The sequence below is a fragment of the Mustela nigripes genome, chromosome 2, assembly GCF_022355385.1.
Source record: "Mustela nigripes isolate SB6536 chromosome 2, MUSNIG.SB6536, whole genome shotgun sequence".
NCBI lineage: Eukaryota > Metazoa > Chordata > Mammalia > Carnivora > Mustelidae > Mustela > Mustela nigripes.
In genome coordinates this window covers 87,326,833-87,350,092 of record NC_081558.1, presented here as the reverse complement: position 1 = coordinate 87,350,092, position 23,260 = coordinate 87,326,833, and the positions used below count along the sequence as shown (strand labels likewise).

General features: G+C 42.5%; 1 protein-coding gene across 1 annotated transcript in view; it reads right to left on the bottom strand.

The window, feature by feature from the left end:
- LOC132010492 (collagen alpha-4(VI) chain-like) overlaps positions 1-21,702 on the bottom strand; it is a 90,949-nt gene extending 69,247 nt beyond the window's left edge. The window contains 7 exon segments of the mRNA XM_059388327.1: positions 1,530-2,084; positions 2,427-2,972; positions 8,682-9,311; positions 13,277-13,882; positions 14,579-15,166; positions 17,534-18,136; positions 21,627-21,702. Coding sequence (XP_059244310.1) covers positions 1,530-2,084; positions 2,427-2,972; positions 8,682-9,311; positions 13,277-13,882; positions 14,579-15,166; positions 17,534-18,136; positions 21,627-21,702 — 3,604 coding nt within the window.
- Positions 21,703-23,260: the final 1,558 nt, after the last annotated feature.

Genomic DNA, 23,260 nt, shown 5'->3' with positions numbered 1-23,260 from the left:
TCAATTTAATACTCAAGAAAATTAGCTCCAGCTTTCAACACCAAACTTCTGGAAAATCCAAACCTGGACTCCCATTATTTCCTATCAGCATTTCTTACCTCTTCCTTGCTTTTCTCATTTGGTAATTCGGTATCATAGTAATAGCATCTGCTTCACATGGAGCTGATGTAGAAATATTAGGCTTTATGGGTTTCATTATACACTCCTTTATATGATTTCATACTATAATATACTTTACTATACTATACTACACTTTACTATGTATTACTATACTGTATTATACCATTGTATACCATCCTATGACATTCTATACTATATCATACTATATTAAACTCTTCTATACTATACTAACTTTCATGTTGCCTTACAATATCATACAATACTGTACTACACCACACTACACTATACTACTATACTACACACTATACTATACTACCCTCCTACTCGAAGTGTAATTTGAGTACCAGCAGGATCAGCATCACCTGGGAGCTTGTTAGAATTGCAAAATCCCACCCCAACCTACTGAATCAGAATCTGCATTTCAATGAGAGCTCCAGGTGATTCAAAAGCATATTCAAGTTTGAGAGGCCCTCTTCTGCTCTACCATGCTGTTCCAAAAAACAGTATAGAACAATACCTAGTATACAGACTCTAGAACAAGATGGCCTCAAGTTTAAATCTCGGCTGTGCTATTTACTTGGGCCAAATAACCTGATTTTGCTGTGCTTTAGTTTCCCCAACTGTAAAATACTATCTATTTAATAAGGTTATGTGAAGATTAAGTGTTTTAATATGTGGAGGCCAATGGAATCGCTCCTGGCACCAAAAAAAGACCATCTAAAGGTTAGCCATTCTGATTATAATGTGATTTGCTGGAGAATCTCACTCCCTCTGGATAAGAGGGAGAGTTGTCCATGAAGATATGATCTGGGTCAATGGCATGTTGTAAGGCAGGTCTTGGGGGAAGAGCAGACCTAGACTGTTGGGAGGAAGAACACCTGTCTCTGGACCTTATTGTTTAGGATAAAAACTCAAGGTGATAAAATGGTGTTGAGGATGACCTCAGCCATAGGAAAGCTTCCTGGCAACAAAGTAGAGAGGCCTCTGTACAAAGCCACGTAGAAAAAGACCTGTTCAAAAGAGCGCGTATGTACCTGCTATTATTTTCTGCTTCTATTTTCCTTCTGGTATGCCCAAATCTTCAGTAAATTGTGTTTACAAATTCTAGTCTGGTTCTTCTATCTACAAGGAATAAACCTAAGAGTTGTAAGGACATTCTAGAGACAGACCTCTGAGAAGGGTCAGGCCCCTGGAGTCCAGAGTGGTGACAGCCATGAAAACGATTGAAAGAAACCCTAGGGAAAGGTGAACCACAGCATCAGGGGTTCAGGTCCACTGTCCTCCCCTCAGAGTGACCCTCCCTCCCTCCTCCGGCTAGAAGGATCAGTTTCATTTTATTAATAGAGACAACAGCATCCCTGAGACTTACAATGGGCTCCTAGATCAAATAACAACCCTCTGTCACTCACCTTGTGGAAGGCAGACCTTAAGAAGAATTTCCTTCTCCAAGTTCTGCAGGGACTCAAAATTCTCTTCATAGTATACTTTCTGTGGGTCATCAGTAATTTGCAAAAGCTGAGCACTTTTGGCTTCTCCCACCCCAATAGCAAAAATAATGATGTTCCTGTCCCTGAGAGCCTTGGCTGGCATGACTACATCATCCTGGGCAACCCCATCAGTGATCACAATCAAATACTGTTGAACATTGGGTCTCCCTCCTTTTGAACTGTCAAAAAAAGGCAGAGTGAAATTCAGGGCTTTCCCAGTGCGGGTGCCATCATTCATCTGCTGAACATTTGAGATGGCTCTGTGGATGTCCACCTTTGAGGAGTATCGGTCAAGCCTAAATTCTTCTCGGGGGGCTGAGCTGAACTGCAAAAGGCCAATCTGAATTTCATCAACACTAATATCAGCTTGGTTCACCATCCTCTTCACGAATCCCTTCATCTTTTCAAAGTTTTCCGGGGAGATGGATTCCGAACCATCTATCAGGAAGATAATATCAGCTTGCCTATTCTTACAGGCTGGGGACAAAAGGGAGAACAGAACATTACTCAGAGTCTGAAACCAATAAACTATAAGTCCCCAGGGACAGTCCAGGGTGGCATATAGACAACATGAAAATATTTTTAAAGGGGGCAAAAAAGGAAGCCAATGAGATATATTTTCTGTGACCCAGCACAAAGGAGGCACAGCTGATAAAGATAGAATCTAACCAGCTTATTTCATTCCAGGTAGTGGTCACTCTGTGTCCAACATTCACTTTTGGACCCCAATGAGTCCACACTTTGAGAATGAAGCCTATCTAATTAGATTTGATACATACACTTAGAGGGAAAGAGAGACTAGAAAGAAACAACGCTTACTCTCTGAGGAGCAGATGTCTTGTACCACATCTTTTTGGATGGCCTTCAAGGAATCAAACTCAGGCGTGAAAATCATCTTGTCTTTAGCTATCTCCTTGAGCTCCATAACATTAGCATTTTTTACTCCAATAGCATAAATGGTGACTCCATCTCTCCTCAATGCCTCTGCAGGCTCAGCCACTGGGTCCTCAGATTTACCGTTTGTGATGATGATGAGGTACCAAGGCACATTGCTGCGAGTGGTATTCGCAAAGACCTGAGCCATGCTGCTCAAGGCCTCACCAGTCATGGTGCCCCCTTTCTTCTGCTGGATGTCATCAATGGCTGCCTTCAGCCCTGACACACTGGAATACTGGTTGAGGATGAAATGAATATCAATTTCATCCGAGTACTGAACAACTCCAAACCGTACTCTGTCAGGCCCAATTTGGAACCTCTTTATGGCTTCCTTCATGAACATTTTCATTTCAAGAAAATTGTCATGGTTGATGCTGCTAGAGCCATCGACGAGGAAGTAAATATCGGCCCTCTCCATGTGTACACAGTCTAGACAATAAGAAGGAGCAACCTATTAGAATGGGGTGTGACATAGCCTGTAGCCAAAGCTGTTCATCCTGATCCCCACCCATAGGCCCTCAGCTCTCATTGTCCCCTTGAGAGCCAACAGCTTTCTACTGAAAGTACCCATGACTCTGTCTAAGGATACTGCTTGACCAGAAGCAAAACCAACTACATAGCAGGCAGGCCGCAATGCCTGGGCGTGAGTTTGGAAGCACCACCAACCAATGACTGAGAGGGGAGTAGTGGATACATACCCAGCTCCCTTGCCCTTTGGGTGGGACAGCTCTGAGGCGAACTCTACGCAATCTCCCTGAGTCCCCAGCAGAACTGAGCTCCAGCTGCCTACAGCAATTACCTCATTAATTCAGCCTCAGTTGGCTGCCTTCCTTTCCTTTCTCAAATCTCCAACCCCCTACCATATTCCAGGGGGGCACCTCCCAGATAAATCACTTGCATCCATATCCTTGCCTCAGAGTCTGTTTCTCAGAGTCTGTTTCTGGTGAACCACACTTCAGACATGAAGTAAGTAGTACTTGATATTTCTCAAATGGGGAAGTTGAGGGGTGCCTGGGTGGCTCAGTGGGTTAAAGCCTCTGCCTTTGGCTCAGGTCATGATTCCAGGGTTCTGGGATCAAGCCCCGCATCGGGCTCTCCGCTCAGCAGGGAGCCTGCTTCCTCCTCTCTCTCTACCTGCCTCTCTGCCTACTTGTGATCTCTGTCTGTCAAATAAATAAATAAAATCTTTTTTTAAAAAATGGGGAAGTTGAGGACAAGCCAGAGTAAAATAACAGGACATATTTGAAGTTAGGAATTTTCTGAGTATCCAATATTCCTGTGACCCATGCAAGTCAGCCCTCTTAAAATATAGGCAAAAGAGTATACTTGCTGAAACTTAATTAATTTAATATAAAATTTTCTGTTTTAAATGAGCCTTACTTAACTGAATCACTGTGTATGAAGGCTTAGACTCCAAAGGACAAAATGGTTCTACGTTTAGATCCTTTCTCAACCACTTGGTATCCAGGCTTGCCCCTTTGCGTCTCAATTTCCTAACCTGTCAAACGGCAATCTTAACACCTACTCAGTAAGATTATAGTGAGGACTAAATCAGATCATAGAAGAATAGCAGAGCTGATTATTAAAAATGAATAAGATCACCCATTGTCACACAGCAGATTCTTTAAAAAAAAAAAAAAAAAAAAAAAAAAGACACATTATTTTCTTCTTGCACCACTCAGAAAATGTGGTCCAGCCTTGTGTTTCTAATCTCTAGCCTCCCTTGCCCCAGGGAAAAATCAGGAGACTTTCCATGTTTCCTGGCTGGATGGGAAGTGGACTGAGGTGGCAGATGGGCTCCCTTGGTCAAGCCTTTCACTTGGAAGGACCTTGGTCTGCATGATACATGGGACACACTTATAAAGTATTTATTGTTTATCAGAATGAAGTTCAAAGGCAACTGGACACCCTGCACTATATCTGACAATTCTAGTCTAGCGGGGCAGATATTGGAAGGCGGTGTGACTTGGAAGGGTGTGGAAAATAGTTATCTACCTCTCTGGTAGAGTGTTTGTTGAATTCTTGGAGACTCAAGGGGAAGTTATAGAAAAAGAAGGCAGAAATGCAGAACTTACTAGAAGCCATCCATTCACTGATGACAGCTAGATGGCTTGCTCAAGTCTGCAAAACAACATTATTGGGCAGGAAGAGGCATCTCTGGAGCCAGCCCCAGGCAGCAGTAGTCCAAAGAAGCTCCACTGCAGCGCAGGGCCTTTGCATAGTCCAAAGGATCCCAGAGCCCTAAAGAGTGTCTGGCACTATACATTCATGCCAATCTTGGCAGATGGAACTTTGAGGCAAGAGGGAAGAGAGAGAATAACTTTTATAGTCTGGACACTGTTATGCATCCATATCTATCACATATACAAAATGCTTAGCAGAGTCTGCCACAGAGCTGATGAGTAATAAATGGCAGATATTATAGTCATGATCTTATAAGACATTGTAAGTCATGATCTTATGGTCATCTGGGACAGATTTCTGGTAAAATTGCCCCAGCTTCCATTTACCTCTAACCACTCTAGATTTTGGACTGATTTTCCTGATTTCAGGTTTCATTTTAGCTGTTATGCAGCTGTTATGCTGTCTACGAATTAGAAAAGAGAAATGGAGGCTTCTTCTCCCCTTCTCCCCTACAGATTATAGGGAGTGGGTGCCCAAGGAAATGAAATTCATAATGATTTTGTTTCTCATTCCCATAACAGAGAAAGGGACCAAAAATACATGCCAAAGTGAAAGATGGGAATTTATTTAGATATTTTAAATCTCTAGACCTCGGCACAAGTAATGCAAGAAATTACAAGATTATTTATTGATTGTTTAAAAAAAAAAAAAAAAAAAGCTAAGTGATTTTCCCCTGAAGATATAATCACAGCCTTGAATTTTAAGTTAATTATCTGCATTTCAAGTAGTCAACTTCTTTCTATTATCCTGATTTGAATCTTAGAAATATTAGCATGGGTGGACAAAAATAGAGAAATGAACAGACACAAAGATACTTAGGGTAGCTGGTAAGTGGAAAATTAGGGACTTAAAATTCAGGCACTTTCACTCCAAGGTGCATATACTTAACTGCTATGTTTTCTCTGGTGGTTTTTTTTTAAGGATTTTATTTATTTATTTGACAGAGAGAGATCACAAGTAGGCAGAGAGTCAGGCAGAGAGAGAGAGAGAGAGAGAAGCAGGTTCCCCACCGAGCAGAGAGCCGGATGTAGGGCTCAATCTCAGGACCCTGAGGTCATGACCTGAGCCAAAGGCAGAGGCTTAACCCACTGAGCCACCCAGATGTACCTCTCTGGTGTTTTTTTGAAACTGCACACATAGCAAGAGCTCTCCTAACAAACTTCCTCTTAAGCAGCTCACCAGGTTACTGACTTCTTCCCTTTCTCTAGTCACACATGTGCAACTGCCCCTCAGAACAATGTATTACTTAAAATAGAACCCCTGGAAGATTTTACGAGTTACCAAGCACATTTAGGTATAGCTTTAAGAAAAACACATACTGGCAACAGGCCTTTGCGGGAAAGGACAACATACAATCTTGAAGCTGAGCAGCTGGGAATGCCTCGCCAGCTCAGAGTGGAATCCGCCTGCTTCCCTTTTCTGTTATCTCCCTTTTCTCCTCCCAAAAGCGCCTGTTGTTAGTTAGAGGAGTCCTTTAAATGTGCTTGTTTAACTATAAAGTTTGCCCTCCTTCTTGTTTGTCCGCAAGACATGTGACTAATGTTTGACCTTCATTGGCTCTTTTGTTGGTTATTGTTTCTACCTAATAAAAGTGAGACTGTGGAGTTGCTCGGGGCAGCAGTCTTTTCGACTGTTGTCCCCTGCTCCCTTTCTCTTGCAGCCAACTTGTTTGTGCCTAATTCTTCTCCCGTTCGCAGGCTGGAAGCAGCACACATGAATGATGCTCCCACAATACACTGAGTGCCCTCCCCATGGGACCCCCAAGGGTAACACAACACAGTTCTGCTTAACTCAGTGGAAGATGTGAAAATTAATAAAGGGAGGCTTCTCTAAAATGGAGATGGCAGAGTGGAAAGGGGAACTCTCATGCCCTACCACTTGTCCATTTCAGTCCCCAACAGAAGACTCCTCAGCAGGAAAGAAACGATTATAGCCCCAACAGGAAAAGAATGAATAATGCATCTCCTAAACGAAATCAACTATCCCAGCAACTCAGCCAAGGGGAAACTGCCATCACTCTAAGCTCTTGCATTTTTCTAATGGACTTTCATTCAAAACAATCCCTCCCAATTTCTTTCTTCCCAATAAAATAATATTCTTCTCCTTTTCTTGTTGGACTTACCTACTGTTATTACTATAGCTTGCCTGTCCCGAATCGCAGTTCTCTGCCATTCCCAAATTAACCCATTTTTACTGGTGAAGTAACTGACTGTTTTATTTGTAAAGTCAACAAAGAATAAGCCTACCAAGAATAATGTGGGTTTATACTCAGCCTATGTATGGCAGTTTTGTTACTACAATTACACAACAAATCAAATATTGTACAAATCAATAGGATGTGAGTGTAAATAAAAGAGGTTTATTATGTCTATGAAAACCAGATTAACTGCTTAGACAAGATCCAACAACGCAAATTGTTTTAAAGGAAATTGTTGGTGTACCAGATAGCACTACAAAAACTGAATTTTTGAGACTATCAAAAATCAAGATTTTATACTCAAATTGTTTCAAAAGTAGCTAAGTTTTCTTCCCACTCTAAAGAAACTAGAAATTAGGGGCACCTGAGAGGCTCAGTGGGTTGAGTCTCTCTGCCTTAGGCTTAGATCCAAATCTCAGGGTCCTGGGATCGAGCCCCATATCAGGCTCTCTGCTCAGTGGGGAGCCTGCTTCCCCCATTCTCTCTGCCTGCCTCTCTGCCTACTTGTGATCTCTCTCTGTCAAACAAATAAATAAAATCTTTTTAAAAAATAAAGAAACTAGAAATTACACAAACTATACTATTGGATGTTTGATGAAGAAAACATACGGAAATCCAATCAGCGGGGCTCATTTTCAAAGAAGCCTTGGCTCTACACAAAAGACTGGCAAATTAATGTTCATTTACATGTTAAGTTAAATTTTTTTAATTTCAAGAATGTTATCTTTTTAGAAATCGTGTTCTACTTCAAGAAAGTTAAGATTCAGTAAATCCATACTTACATCCCTAAGGCCTCTACTGTAAATTACATATTACATATATTTTCATCAAACTGATAAAAAAGGGGCACCTGGGTGGCTTAGTGGATTCAGTGTCTGCCTTCAGCTCCGGTCATGATCTCAGGGCCCTGAGACTGAGTCCCACACAGGACTCCTTGCTCAGCAGAAAGTCTACTTCTCAGGCGCCTGGGTGGCTCAGTCACTGAGCGTCTACCTTCTGCTCAGTTCCTGATCTCAGGGTCCAGGATCAAGCCCCACCCCCTCCCTGCCTAGCAGGGAGCCTGCTTCTCCTTCTCCCTCTCCCTCTGCCCCTGCCCTTGCTGTAGTCTCTCTGTCTCTCTCTCACATTCTTCTTCCCTTCTCTCTCCCTCTCTCTCTCTCAAATAAATAAATAAAATCTTTTAAAAATTTTTTTTAAAAAATAAAGAAAGTCTGCTTTTCCCTCTCCCTCTGCCTGCCACTCCCCTTGCTCTCTCTCTCTCTGTCCAACGAATAAATAAAATCCTTTTTAAAATAAAAAATAAAAATAAATTTTAAAAACTAATAAAAGGGATGAAGGCTAAGATAGGATGAGAAAGGAATATTCACTTTTTCTTCATATTCTTTTGCCCTGTTTGGAATCAAAACAAAAATAAATTTTGTGGGTTTTTTTTTAAAGATTTTATTTATTTATTTGACAGAGAGAGACATGCAAAAGAGGGAACACAACGAGGGGAAGTGGCAGAGGGAGAAGCAGGCTTCCCACTGAGCAGGGAGCCCAATGCTGGGCTTGATCCCAGGACCCTGGGATCATGACCCGAGCTGAATGCAGACACTTTATCGACTGAGCCACCCAGGCACCTCCTTTGTTCTTGTTTTTTAATAAACTGACTCCAAAATCTTTCCTTTGTTGAGGAGTAGAGGAGGCAGGTATGTGGAACAAGCAGAGTGAAGGTATTTAAAAAAAAAAAAGATCAAATTTGGAAAAGGTTCTCCTACCTTCTTGTGGATCCTGGCCCATCCCAGAAAGGGAAACGCTTCTGTCCACAGTCTCAGGGCAGAGCTGGTTCTTAATCTTGTTTCCCACAACAGAGAGTTGCAGAAAAGATTCCAGCAAGATGATATGCTTCCAAGGAGGATATGACGCTATAGTCTCCAGGTCCTTACTCTCTGAGGCAAGGTGGGTGCCCACCCCATAGATGATAACCCCTGCCTTACGGAGGAGTGAAGCTGGCTTGGACAACTCATCTTGGGAGAAGCCTTCTGTGATGACCACCGCCATCTGCTGCACACCGTGCTTGGACCGCCCGCCCTTTTCCTCAATGAAAACCTGATTCCTTAGGAACTCCAAAGCAGCTCCAGTCTGGGTCCTTCCACTTCTTCTCCGGTAGGTTAATTTGTCCAAATACTCCAAGATTTGGGCTGGGTTCTGAAATGCATCTAAGGAAAACTCAAGTCGTGGTTTCTCACTGTAAAAGACCAAGCCAATTCTCACACCATCTGGATGAACGTTTAGAGAGCTGACAGTGGTCTTTAAGAAGTTGACGATTTGTTGGAAATTTGATTGCCTGTCCCAACTGAATTCCTCAATGAGAAAGACCAAATCAGTGGAGATAGTTGTCGGACATGCTATAAACAAAAACAGAAAGAAGGACTTTAGCATGAGAACAGAGTAATAAAGACAATATACTCATTTGGTATCATGCTATATTTTTATGTTGTACTATGCTATCTTTTTATATACTGTAATAATATATTTAGTATTACAAACTCTAAAAGTATATCATACTAATTTATATGAATGGGTTTTAGAATTTAGTGGAAGTCTTTATGAGCAGTATTTGGCATGATAGTCAAAGAACATCACAGGTTTCATACTTATCACAGAATTTTTCACTGGGAAGAGTATTCACATCACTTGCAAAATATGTAAATATGTGAATATCCACAAGAAGTGCTTTAAGATCAATTTCTCAATTTGTCAATGTCCATTAGAAACATCTGAGCCTGCCTCGACTAGTTTTTTTTTCCCCCTTTTTTTCCCCCACTGAATCAAATTCTCTATTATAGGCCTAAAACCTCCTTGACTTCATAATTTTTCCTCTCAGTACACATACAAATAAGAGATTGTGACTATTAACTTGTGCATCTTTCTCTGATAAATCTCATGTCACTTCAACAGAGACAACATGAAATGTTGCGATTGCCTATGAAAAGTCTTTGTCCACAAATTGGGCTAACTGACTTTTTCATTCTGCTATAAAAGAGCCTTTTCTTGAACCTACCTCAAATGGGAGCATGGAGCTGTACCTGCCTAAACTCCCTTCCAAGGGAGTGCAGACCCTCCCTCCAAATTTAAGATTTTGCCTGCCTAACGCAGGGAAACCCACTGTGTCCACATACATATAAGAACAGAAACCTCCCTAACACAAACCAAAATCACCCATGCAAAAGGCTGAAGCCAAGGTATAGAGAGTGGAGTCCTGTTAAATAATGTTTAGAGAGAGGGTGCCTGGGTGGCTCAGTGGGTTAAAGCCTCTGCCTTCAGCTCAGGTCATGATCCCAGGATCCTGGGATCGAGTCCTGCATCAGGCTCTCTGCTCAGCAGGGAGCCTGCTTCCTCCTCTCTCTCTGCCTACTTCTGATCTCTGTCAAATAAATAAATAAAATCTTTTTTAAAAAATGTTTATAGAGACAATAATCACCTTTTGACTCACCTTTGGCCTCTCATGATCCTGTGATTTCCCTTTTTTATAAAGACCCTCAAATAATCCTAGATTTAAAGAGTGTTGCCCCCTGATTTTGCCAAATCTAAAACATGTTCTATAGAAACTCCAAAGCATCTTTGACTTCTCCCTTCCTTGATCTGCTGGTACCAAGTGCTATTACAGATGACCCTCGACCAACATGGGTTTGCCCTATGATGGTCCCTTATACACATGGGATTTCTTTTTAAGAGTTGGCACCAAAAGCCACAAGGCGTTTATTTACAACTGCCCACCCAAGTCTCTAGGGACACAATCAAAGGTGCCTACTAGCTTCTGAGTACGAGGGAGGCCCGCCAAGGCTGTCAGCAGCCCCTGGGGCCCTGGGACTCGGTAGGGCTGCAGGTTGCCCTGTGTGCCCATGGGGTGGTTGGGTAAAGTGCCAGGGTTGGGGCAGGAGGCTGGGCTGACGCAGAGGAAAATGCCTAGAGGTCAGGGACAGCACTGGGCAGGAAACCCTGAGCTCCTGGTGTACCCACACCCTCCCACTTGGCTCTCCACACACCAGGGTCTCAGACAGACTCTTTCCATTGTGGTGCTCCTCCCCTCCACCTTCCAGAAGCCAGTGCACTCCTAGTGGGCCACATCTGCCCAAGTCCACAGGCTAGTGCTACATTCCCAGGCCAATAGAACATCTATACTACACCTCAAGGTTACTGCCACCAGCCACAGGCCCACCTGGCAGCTGCCTCCACGAACTGGAAACCACCAGGCTGTAGGACATCGCCATCTCCATGCCAAGCCTAACCTGTGCAGCCCTGGCTCAGCCTGCCTGTATGCGGATTTGTTGCAATAAATGTATGTACAGTACTATAAAAGTATTTTCTCATTGTTATGATTTTCTTAATAGCATTTTTCTCTTTTCTGGCTTACTTTATTGAAGAATGCAGTATATGATACATATAACATACAAAAATGTGTTAATCCACTGTTTAAGCTATCCGTAAGCTTTCTGATCAACAGTGTGCTATTAGTAGTTATGTTTGGGGAAAGTCAAAATTTATATGGAGACTTTCAGCTGTTGGGGTGGGGTAAGGGCCCCTAACTCCTGAGTTGTTCAAGGGTCAACTGTATTTTTCTCTCAAGTTGTCTTCAAGATTCATTCCTTTTCCTCATTATCAGAGCCAGCATTGCTCTTGACCCAAGTAACTCCTCCATATGTGATAAATGACAGCTCAGATTTACAGTCTTCCTGAGTCTGAGGTGTCATGTGGAACTCAGCCTGCCTTTTGAAGCCTTCCTTTAAGACCATTTTGGTTATTTTTCCTGCCTAAAAGCCTACAGTTACTTCCCAGGTCCTTTAGGACCGTTGGGGTCCATCCTACCTGATCAGTCTCATCTCTCAGTACCTCTCATTACCTCTCACTACCCTCCCCCTCCTCCAATCGGCTCCATTTTTTCATTTTCTTCCACATTTATCCCGCCTATTTCCACTTCCACTTTCCACTTACTGAAGGTCTTCCCCTTACCAAGAAGGCTCTTCCCTTTTCTCTATATATTATTGATGGACCAACACAATTCTGCCCAGGTCAGATTCTCCATTACCCACGCCCCTTTTATTCTACTTCAACTTAATGTAATGTTTTTAAGGTGCTTCTTAGTTCCTTATTATCTGTGCTTGGATTTTCCTCATCTTGTCTCACATGTGTTGGTCTCTCTGACTATAAAATGCAAAGGACTTTCAAGCTCTACATGTTGAGAGGTCTGGGCAGAGCTCTGATAATTCAGAGAAAGAAGGGATTTATCATTTCTGTTGTGAAGATCAACCAGAAGCTCTGCCAAGAAGATAACAACTAAAAGATGAAGTTTTGCCTGTGGGCATCTAGGCTGGTGATCTAATGCATTCAAGGATAGAAATAGTGGTGGGAAAGTATGGCACGTATAGAGCAAATGGTGAGTGGTTCAGTTTGGCTAATGGTTAGAACATATCAAGGGACTTAGCAGGACATAAGGTTCAGTGGTTCTCATCCCCAGGGGACATTTTGAAATATATGAGAATATTTTGAATTGTCCTTGGAGATGCTGTTGGCAGGGACCAGGAATGCTAGACCTCTGGCAGTGAATAGTACAATCCTACACTATGAATGTCCTCCCTCAAAATGTTAATAACACCTTCCTTGAGCATTTTGAACACCAGCTTCTTTGGGGAGAAGTCTGAATTCTCCTTCTCCTAGAAAATGCATATGGTAACTTGAATTATTGTTCAGAGATATTAACTCCCTGCATCTCACTTCCATGGGAGAAATATACTTTCTTATTCCATTGATGATGACATGACTATATGACTTGCTTGGTGAATGGGATATTAGCAGATGATGAAGCAGAGGTTTTAAAAGTGCTTATGTAATTAGGTTTTCTCTCTTGCACCCCTGCAGTTACCATGGAAATAATATGCCCAAACTAGCCTAGTAATTACAGGAGGAAGATGAGAGCTATGGAGCAGAGCCAAATGTAGATCAACCAACCCTCAGCCAAATCTCAAATCTGTGAAAAAGCCCAGGGAAGATCAGAAAAACCATTCAGTTGAGCCCAACAAAGATCAGTTGATCCCCAGCAGATCAGCAAAAATAAATGATTCTTTTTGGCCACAGACTTTTTGGATGGCTTCTTCTGCAGCCTCACTGTGATTGTAGTTAACTAACACATGGCATGTGCCTGAGGAAACCCCATGCCGCCGCCTCTTCCCCATCCACTGGTGCTGGTATCCCTGTACTGAGGAATCCAGAATTCTCCCCTTCTTTGCTCTTCCCCAGAGTTTCTTTTTTTCTTTTCTCCCCTAGAGTTTCTGAGACCTCCCAGTGGCTGACACATGTAGGGACCAAATCTTACCTACTACAGGCTCCTTCTCAGATGCAATCCCAAACCCAGGCTGCCTGGTCCCTTGGATCACCACACCCACATCCTGCATCAACTGTCTGACTCCATCTTGTCCTTCCATCTCATATACAAGGGGTGGGGTTGCCATCCCCTCCAGTTCTCTCCTGTCGAAGTCCTGGACACCCACAGACATGACTTTCACGCCTTTCTCCCTCAATTTCTGTGCAGCATCCCAGAACTCATCCTCAGATCTGCCTGAGGTCATGACCACTGCATACTGGGGAACACCCTGGAGAAACCGGCTTCCCGCTGCCTCCTGGAAGAAGGTCTGATGAAGGTATCGCAGGGCTTTGCCTGTCCTTCTGGAGCCACCTCGGGGTAAAAAGTGGTCACGGATGTGAGCAGTCATCTCATCCCGGGTCTGGTAGGTATTGAGCAAAAATTCAGTATGACCTTGACCACCATACTGAGCCAGCCCAATCTGGTACTTGTTCCTGCCAACATCCAGGAGGTCAACCACTCTGGAGATGAAATTCTGCATCCACTGGAAAGTGGCCCATGATGTGCCCTGTGAGGTGTCGGCAAGAAAGACCACATCTGCATATACCTGGGAGAATTCTGGAATTGAAAAGAGGAGGAAGAAGGCAAAGACATAGAAGAGAAAGTAAATCAAATCAAGATCTCATGAAAACTGAATACAAGGATGCAGGAAATATAAGAAGGAGAGGTGCTGTATTTATGTAACAATGTACATATTCTACTTCACCTCCTCAGTGTGAGCCTTTCACAAGACTCTCTCCCTCTTGCACCCTGCTGCCTTTGTTGTCTGTTTTATTACACTGAAGCACCTCTTGCCTACTCTTCTTCCACCAACGGAAGAGGCAAGGGAAATGGACATATATGGAGGAGTTATTTTGTGTTAGCTATTTTTATACTCATTTGATTTAGTCTCCAAAAACCATCCTACTAGGCAAGTGTTATTATCTTCACTGTACAGATGAGAACATTGATGTGAAGAAGTAAAGCTGCTTGTCCACACTCACCTAACTAGAAATTGGCACAGGCAGGATCAAGAACATAGGTCTTCGGGACTTCTTCTGGACAACATGGCAAGACATCCTTTTCTATCCATGAAGACTGTGCTCATTGTTCAACCCCCAGCTCTGAGGTTCCTTCACCTAGGAAGTGCCCCCAGGTTCTCCAGTGATGGCAGTCAGCTCATTCTCCTGCCTTCCCACTACACTCAGTGTATCCTAGCTCTTACTGTATTTAGGTGTCCTGGTCAGAATATTAGGCTTTGACACCCCTTCTTACCTTTTATCTTACCCTCCACTGTGGAGCACAGAGTCTGAAGAATGCTTCCTGAGAAATCCTGAAGGGTGTTAAAGTTTTCAATGTTGAAGAGATACTTCTCAAATGGCTCACTAGCTTTTTTTTCCAATTCCTGGATATCCTGAACATTGACCCCTACCACATACACAACCACTCCATCTTCTTTTAATTTGTTGGCTGCCTCCTGGACTTCATCATTTGACTCCCCATCTGTCACCAGGATAACTATCTAAGGAACCCTGTCCTTGGCCCGGCTGCCAGCTGCCTCCGTCAAATAGCATATCCTGATAAACTCCAGGGCACTTCCTGTGTTTGTGTCTCCTGTACAGTAGGAAAGATTCTGGATCTGCTCCAGGACCACACTCTTCAGAGGGTACTGGTTCAGCTGAAAGGCTGGGTATATGTTGTCATTATACTGAGCAAGTCCCACTCGGACCTGGTCACTGGTGATGTCAAGCCCCAAAACCACAGAATAAAGGAAGTTCTTCACTTTCTGGAAGTTCTGGGGTCCAATGCTGGTTGAGCTGTCTACTAGGAAGACAATGTCTGCTAGGGCTGCCTCTCTGCAAGCTGCAAGAAGGAAGACAAAATCTTGGAGTCACTCAAAATGCTTGGAACTAATGGGGCAGAATCATATACAGAAAGGAGAATAGGGCCAATCAGACTATACTCTGTGGCCTTCAGAAACCCAAAATTATAATGCTCAGAGAAGTAACAACATTCCCTGTGCCTTTCCTTCCCTCAACTCCATCATCTCCCGAGGGTTCTGTCTTGTTCTACCGATATGTCCAATTTGAAACTCACTTGGACATCCCTTGAATCTCATAAAGAAGAAAACCCCTTCTTTAAAGGGGTATATGTAGCAGTATGCTGAGAAAGGAGTTGTCCTCTTTCCAGTGATAATAAACTTCATCTCTACAAGTGTGCTGGTACCAACAGGCCAAAAAGCTGGAATGTGTCCTGTGTTTCATTATATACATCATTGTAGCTCCACCACATAGAGCCTTGTGATCTATTTATCAACCACCTTTCAAAGACTTGGTTTTCTTCTCTACAGCACTGAAATCTTTATACCAGCCCTCACACTCTCAAAAGGTTGTTTTGAGGATAAAATAAGATAATCTACTGTAGCAGACATTATTTGTGCTCTGCCCAGGTTCTTTTGAATTCCTTTTCACCATTTTTGTACTCTGATCGTTGGACTTCCCTTCAGCTGTTGGGAGCTGTTTTGCCTACTATATATGAAAGCCTAGCTGAAGCATAATTTATATTCCTGAGTTCTCCTGTAGAATCAAGCTAAAACTACCCTTCGCTTGCCTGAGATTACATTCTTCCTTTCTTTCCTCTACCTCTCTGTCTTGCACCCCCCCACATCCTTACCAATCTCTTGGGAGCACTTCCATAATAAATAATGTATATCCAAATCCTTGCCTCAAGCTCTGCTTCTGGGGAATGCAACCTACAACACTTGTCCTATTGGAATGGATCTGGTCTTAAAAACCTGGGACCAAATCCTAGCTGTGCCATCCAGTTATGTTACCTTTGCCCTCAGTTTCCTCACTTAAAAAATACAAATAATAATACCAGTTGCCTCACATATCTATGTAAAAGTAAATACTAATTACCCTACATATCATACACATCCCATGGGTCTAACAAAGAATCACCTTGCATATGTATCTATCAGTCAGAAGGGCAATGTAAACAAGTTTGTCAAATAGTATAGTACCAAGAAAATGGTATTTAATATTACTAGGTATTTAAAACCTTTTTGTAAACCCTAGAGTGATACACAAAAACAAGGTATATGATTTGGCTGTACAAATGCAATACTACCACCACACACCTGCAGCAACAAATGGGTAAAAAGCTTCAACACTACTTCAAATTTACCTACCTTATGTAGAAATGCCAAAATAATGAATAAGTAATGAAGGCTTATCCTCTTTGATGAAAACCACCAGCAAGCTTCTCTTCCTCTGCTCAAAGTTCCTTTCTTTCTCATAGAATTAAGTAATAAACTCCTAAAGGATTTCTGCAAGTCTCTACCCCATCACCACCAACAGGAGTGCAAAGCTAATGACAGTTAGATCATCATGGCTAATGGCCATACTGCTATCACCTCTGATGGGCTGAACACTAGGATAAGCACCCGACTTACATAATTTTATTTAATGACTTCAACAACTCTCTGAGGCAGGTACTACCACCCTAGGAGGAAAATTTAGATTCAGGGAGATAAAGTAACTTGTTCGAATTAACACCGTTAAGAAGTGGAAGACTGGGATTTGAGCCCAGACCTTACTTTTCCCTAAATTCATCCTCATAACCAATACTTTATACCAACACAGTGGCAATAAAATAAGCAAGCTTCCTGGAGGGTCTACTGCTGCTCTCTCTTCCTCAACCCCCCACCCAGGCAACATGGATAAGTTAATCCAGGAAGAATATCATTCTAAGAACAAATATTCTTCCTCCAAAAACAACTTCCATTACATCTGCTTAGAGAACCAGCATATGGCCCACAGGATTTATTTAAAAAGTTGCTAAGTCTCGGGATGCCTGAGTGGTTCAGTGGGTTAAGCCTCTTCCTTCAGCTCAGGTCATGATCTCAAGGTCCTGGGATCAAGTCCTACATCGGGATCTTTGCTCAGGGGGAAGCCTGCTTCCCTTCTCTCTCAGCCTCTCTGCCTACTTGGGATCCTTCTGTCAAATAAATAAATAAAAATCTTTAAGAAAAAAAAAAGTTGCTAAGTTTCTGGTCAATGATTGGAGAGGAGCTTTGAGTACAGATAGTTTAGTGAGATTGTAATATTAAAATTCAATGTCCACACAAATGGAAAACAAGGATAGTGGGAGAGATGAAGAAGAGATAAAGCTTTGAGTCCTGTGACTTCTAGATCAGAAACAAGAAGGGGAAATTGAAATCCTCTGTACCTGGAAAGCTGTCATCAGCAGGTGGAACTGCCTTTGCCAAAGTATTGCACAGCTGTTGCCGCAGCTTCTGAGCGTGACTGCCCAGATCAGAGAATTTGGGAACAAAAGAAGAGAACTTCTCCTCCGGACTGCTCGCAATCTCCTTGAGCTCCGCCAAAACTGCATCTTTGACACCAACGGTAAAAATATGGACGCCGGCCCTCTTCAGGGCCTCGGCGGCTTCCCGCACACGGTCCTCAGCGGGGCTGCTGCTGATCACCATGGCCACCTGAGGCACATCCTGGGTTGCCCGACTCCCTGCTGTTGTCTGGAAGTGCTCATCTAGAAGGACCTGCAGGGCCAGGCCCAACCTGTGGCCCCCAGGCCTAAATTGAAAGCTCTGAATTTGTTTCAACACATCGCTTTTGCGGGGGTAAGAGGAAAGTAGGAATTCGGAGTGGAGCTGGTCGCCGTATTGAGCCAGCCCCACGCGGATGGACTCTTTGCTGACATTGAAGCTGTTTACCATGATGTACAAGAAGTCCCGCATGCTGCGGGTATGTTGGGGGTTGATGTTGGCGTCCACTAGAAACACGACATCTCCCACGGACGCCTCCCTGCAGACTGGAGAAGAGAGTCAATTCAAGATAAAACAACACAAAATTGACAGCTACCACTTGTTGCCGTCACAGCCCACAGATCTGCCTGCACAGCTCTTTGACAATAGCTAATATGCACAGCCTAAGCGTATCGTCATCTTCCTTTGTCTCCTCGTGGCCACCATCTACCCTTGTTCACCAGCCACTCTGTTTCATTTCAACAGATATCTGATCCCTTCAGTGAGATCCCTGACTATGGCTCTCCACCCATCCCTTAAATTTAATAAATGAAAATACTTTTGACCAGTAGAGGATGTGTTGTTGCCCCACCTAGATCTTTGCTGGCTGGCACACCTGTGCCCCAGCTTCTACAAGTGCTAGAGTTAACTGCTCCCCTCTGACACTTTGTCTAGAGACTTGTCCTTGGCTGTAGTGAGCAGAGCAACCACATCTGAAGACACCTGGAAATTTATACCACCTTGGTGGCCAATGGTCGATCATATGGTGTCACAAGTACCTGGCCCCCTTGCCTTGACTGAAAAAACTCCGGTGTCATTTATGTTCCAGCATCTTCCATGGCTCAGGCCAAGGCTGGATATTACCTGAGATTACGTCCTTGCTTGGCTTCTTCACCCCCAGCCTATCTCATTTCTCTTATTCCCTTACAGGTTGTTCTAAAGAGTATTCCCTCACAATAACATGTTCACCAAATCCTTTCCTCAGGCTCTGCATCTAGAGAACCTGACCTAAGACCTCTGCTTTCTAGCTTTGACCCCTGGCATTCCTTAGCTACCACCAGCCCCTTTCAGTATTATCTTCTGGCATTACCATAAGTGTGGCTCCCACTTGTCCTTTGGCTCCCTAAACTCAAGCCTGCACTGTACAACCACATCTCCCAAACCCAGTTCTAACCCCAGAAACCACAACCCCAACAGTGACCAGAGGGAGTGTCACTCCAGCTGGGCCCACCCTGGCCTCCAGCATGGAAGGGATCAGACACCAGGTGGCTGCAGGACTGGGGCCAAGAGCTCATCTTTCTGCTTCTCAGATTGCATCTTTCTATGATAAGGGTTTGACCAGATGACCTGGTCTCTTCCAACTCAAACATTGCACTGCTCTGGCAAAAAGTAAATGCATGAATTGAACACTGTGCTTGTGGGGACCAAAAGAAAGGAAGAGTGATTATGATCTCCCTGTTCATCAGTAACTGGCATGACTGTTCCCCCCACACTTGGCAACATGATTGTCCATGATGATGGTAGGAGAATCCATGAATCAGCAATAAGAGAGAAGAGAAACAAAACAGAAACTAGCTGAAGAGGATGTTAGTTTCAAGTGGTTCAACAATCAGAGGATGATTATGCCACACTGATTAAATACATCTTGTATTTGATCTTGTGTCTGGAGGGTTAAAATACTGGCTGGGCCTGGCCCTGTACATACTGTCACCTCTCCACTTGGCTCTCCATGGTTCAGGCTCCTTAGTCCAAGTTCTCACAGCTGCCATGTGTCCCCTACATGCTCTTCCATCTGCTGAGTTTCTTTCTCTCTCTTTCTTTCTTTCTTTTTTTTTTTTTTTTGATAAATCCTCATAGAATCGTGTTCATTTTTCCCATTTTTTAATGTAACATTCATCAATGTGCTTATTCAACTAATAGCAATCGCCCCAACTAGACAGTGGGCTCTGTGCAGACAGACACCCTATCTTTTGTTTGTTTGTCCATCACTCAGGTATCTAGCATAGTCACCAAAAAAAATATTCAAGGAAGGAAATATTTGGAAAAGAAGGGAGGACAGAGGAAGGGAAAAAGGGAGTATCTCTTATAAGAATGGAAATATTGAACATTAATGAAACCAAATAAGGGAATCAGAAAATTTTAGAGCTAGAAAGAACCCTATGAGATTATAGAATACAATACCATAGCCACTAGGTACATGTGGTGATTGAGCACTTGGAATGTAGCTAGCACAAATGTGAAAATAAATTTAAATTTTTACTGAATTTTAATCTAATTTAAATAGTCACATATGGCTAATGGCCACCGTATTGAAAAATGCAGGTATAGAGGTGCCTGGGTGGCTTGGTCCATTAAGCATCTGCCTTTAGCTCAGATCGTGATCCCAGGGTCCTGGGATCGAGTTCAACCCACATTGGGCTCCCTGCTCAGCAGATAGTCTGCTTCTCCCTCTCCAACCCCCTCTCCACTCCCCTCCCTGTTTGTGCTCTCTCACTCTCTCTCTAATAAATAAATAACGTTTTTTAAAAATGAAAAATGCAAGTGTAGAAGAATGAATCCAGTTTGTCCATCTCACAGATAAGAACAACAAGACCTAGAAAGGCATAAATCAGTTAGAACAGACCAGTTAAAAACCAGGTCTCCTGACATCCAGGACTGCCATAAAGAAGATTAAATTAAAAGTCTATATTATAGAAAGGCAAAGACCCTGTAAGAGTTTAGGCAGAGAAGGGCTGACAAAGAGTGGTGTGCTCCAGGGACACTAAATCACTTTAAGTTTCCAGAGTCCCACTTCTCAGAGGTTTGCCTAATCTTGGTCATAAAGCCAAGTGGAATCATGATTATTGAAAAGGCAGATGGATCTTGAAGCGTTATTTCCCTTTGGCTCTCCAGAATGCAATGCTGTGTAGGAGTGACTGAGTGTTTTGTCTCCTTTACATCTCTTTCAGAGGAGATAAACACAGACATAAGAGTGTTGCCCTGATCTTTCCAATCAGGAGAAAACTCACAGTTGTGGAACGGTTTTCCAGGCAAAAAAGTACGGGTTCCAGACGTACACCTGGAGAGATGTGTTGCATTTTTATACATTGTTCCTTTTCTTAACACCTCTATCAGCCCTTTGTCATTTTAGAAGGTGTTTGAAACATGAAGAGACAGACTGTGACGGTTTCTGTTCCCAATAGCGGGGAGTCAGAACTGAAGGGAAAATTTAGAGAGCTTCATGTGTTGTTGTCTTTTTCCCCCAACAAATAACACTCTGTGTAATTAAATATTTATATTTAAACCTTAGTATTGTCTCAGTTGGGCTTCAGGCTACTCAAACAATCTTTTCTTCCTGAGACTTTCATGTGAAAAGTCACAACAATCTGTTAAAATGACAATACAAAAACAATACAAAGGTGTCACTGGCATTTAGTGAAGTGATCCATCTTGTGACAATTACCTCTCAGAACAGCTCTGCCAAAGGAGACAAAGCAAAATGCAGAATCAAGAGAATAGGTCTGTGTTTACAAAAGCATTTGAGAGCCTGGTAATGCATTCAGAAGTATAGCATTTTTTAATAGCTTTTTGTGTGTGTCATTTGAGACTTAGCTTTGAAAAAAAAAAAAAAAATCATGTGCCCACTGCTCCCTAATAGCTTCTAGATTCTAAGCTCTCTTGAAAAGAAGTATTTCCCTTCCATTGATTATAAAGCTTCTGTACTATCTTTTAAGACAGTCACTACCATAGGTCCCCGGGAAGGTCATCATTTTTAGCTTAGAGAATCCAATGCATTACCAATTCTCTGTGACTTGATGAAGCCAAAACTAGCTGCAAGAAAGATGAACTCCCAAAATGCCTTCCAAGTCTCCATTCTGGATATGGACCTAGGGAGGGAAGAAAAAGAAAAAAAAAAAACCTCATAATTAAAATTCTGTCTTCATATGTTTAAAATGAGTGCATCATGTCATATGTTAATTATATCTCCAAAAGTTGAATTTTTAAAAAAAAATATATATATAAAGATGTCTTTCCCCAGACTAATGGAAACTTGATTTAAAAAAATAAATAAATAAAGGGCTTGTTTCTACATTGTTTCAATTATGCAAGGAAGATGATCTTGCTGACCCAGCTCAGGAGGAGTTTTGTAAACACCTGGCATGACTACCTCAGACTTCACTGTTTAAAGTTGTCCAGATATGACCTGAGAAGTCTGAAACATATGGGGCATGGATAGAATTTCTGTCTCACACACTGAATTCATTCAGTGGAACATAAACATTTCTGGATGATTTTGTTTGTATTTGTATACAAGCATTGGACAACCTTATAAATATTTGTGGCATGCAGAAATATTCAAATATCTTGGGAGCACATTGGCCTGATAAAATCAGGATAGCCTGGAAATATTTTACATGTTCCCAGAAGAAGCTGAATGTCAAAGTTGAATTTATTTCTGAAGGCCTCCATGAAAATTATCCAGTCCCAATTCCATTTCTGTTTTTTTTACTCTAAAGAAGTCCACGTTTTTAAAAATAAGAAATTCGTGTTGAATGAGGTTTCAAATGGAATAGGGAACACCTTCTCTTTATATTCTTAGCCAGCCATCCTCGGTATCTTCAGGGAGCTGAAAGTAAGGATTCTTAACAGACTGTCTGAGTTTGAATCCCAGACCCATACTTAGTAGTTGATCTCGGGAAAGTTGCTTCACTGCCCTGTGCCTCAGTTTCCCCATCTATAAAATTAGAACCAGAATGGCATCTACCTCAGAGCCTTGCCATCAGGATTAAGTGAGCTCATTACTGTAAAACGCTTCACCTATGCCCGGTACATAGAAATCACTCCTTAAGTGCTTGTTAAATAAAATAAGTCTCCTTGGCTACCCACTAAGAAGTAAAGAAGCCTCTAACTTGAAACTCAGAATCTGCAGAAGTAGAGGAACAGTAATACTCTGCATTGTGCACTCATAAGGAGTTTATTTTGTGTGTGTGTTTTAATTTATATTTTTTACTTAATTCATTTAATTTTCACTCAGTTGATTGCTATTTTTTAAGTTACTATGCTGATATCTCTGTATTCCTCACCTCAAACCTGGGAAAGGCCAACAGAACAGACCTTACTCTGCTCCTCTTGTTGATGGAAATGAAGAAATGGGGCCCCAGCAAGGCTAAGTAGCAAACCACAGCTACACGGCAATGGACTGCCAGGCTTTGTTTCATGTAACCCCACCCTAGGTACAGCACATGACAGGAATTCTAAACCCTCAATGAAAATGCCCAAGTCCAGACTGTCACTGCACTCTCCAGAGCCCAACTCATGTAAAATGAAGACCTGTGAACAATTTACCATGGGGTAAAAACGCGAACTCAAGCCCTAAGTTCCTGTATCCACCAGTTTGTCTTCAGAGAGCACAGTTTTATCTACAAAACGCT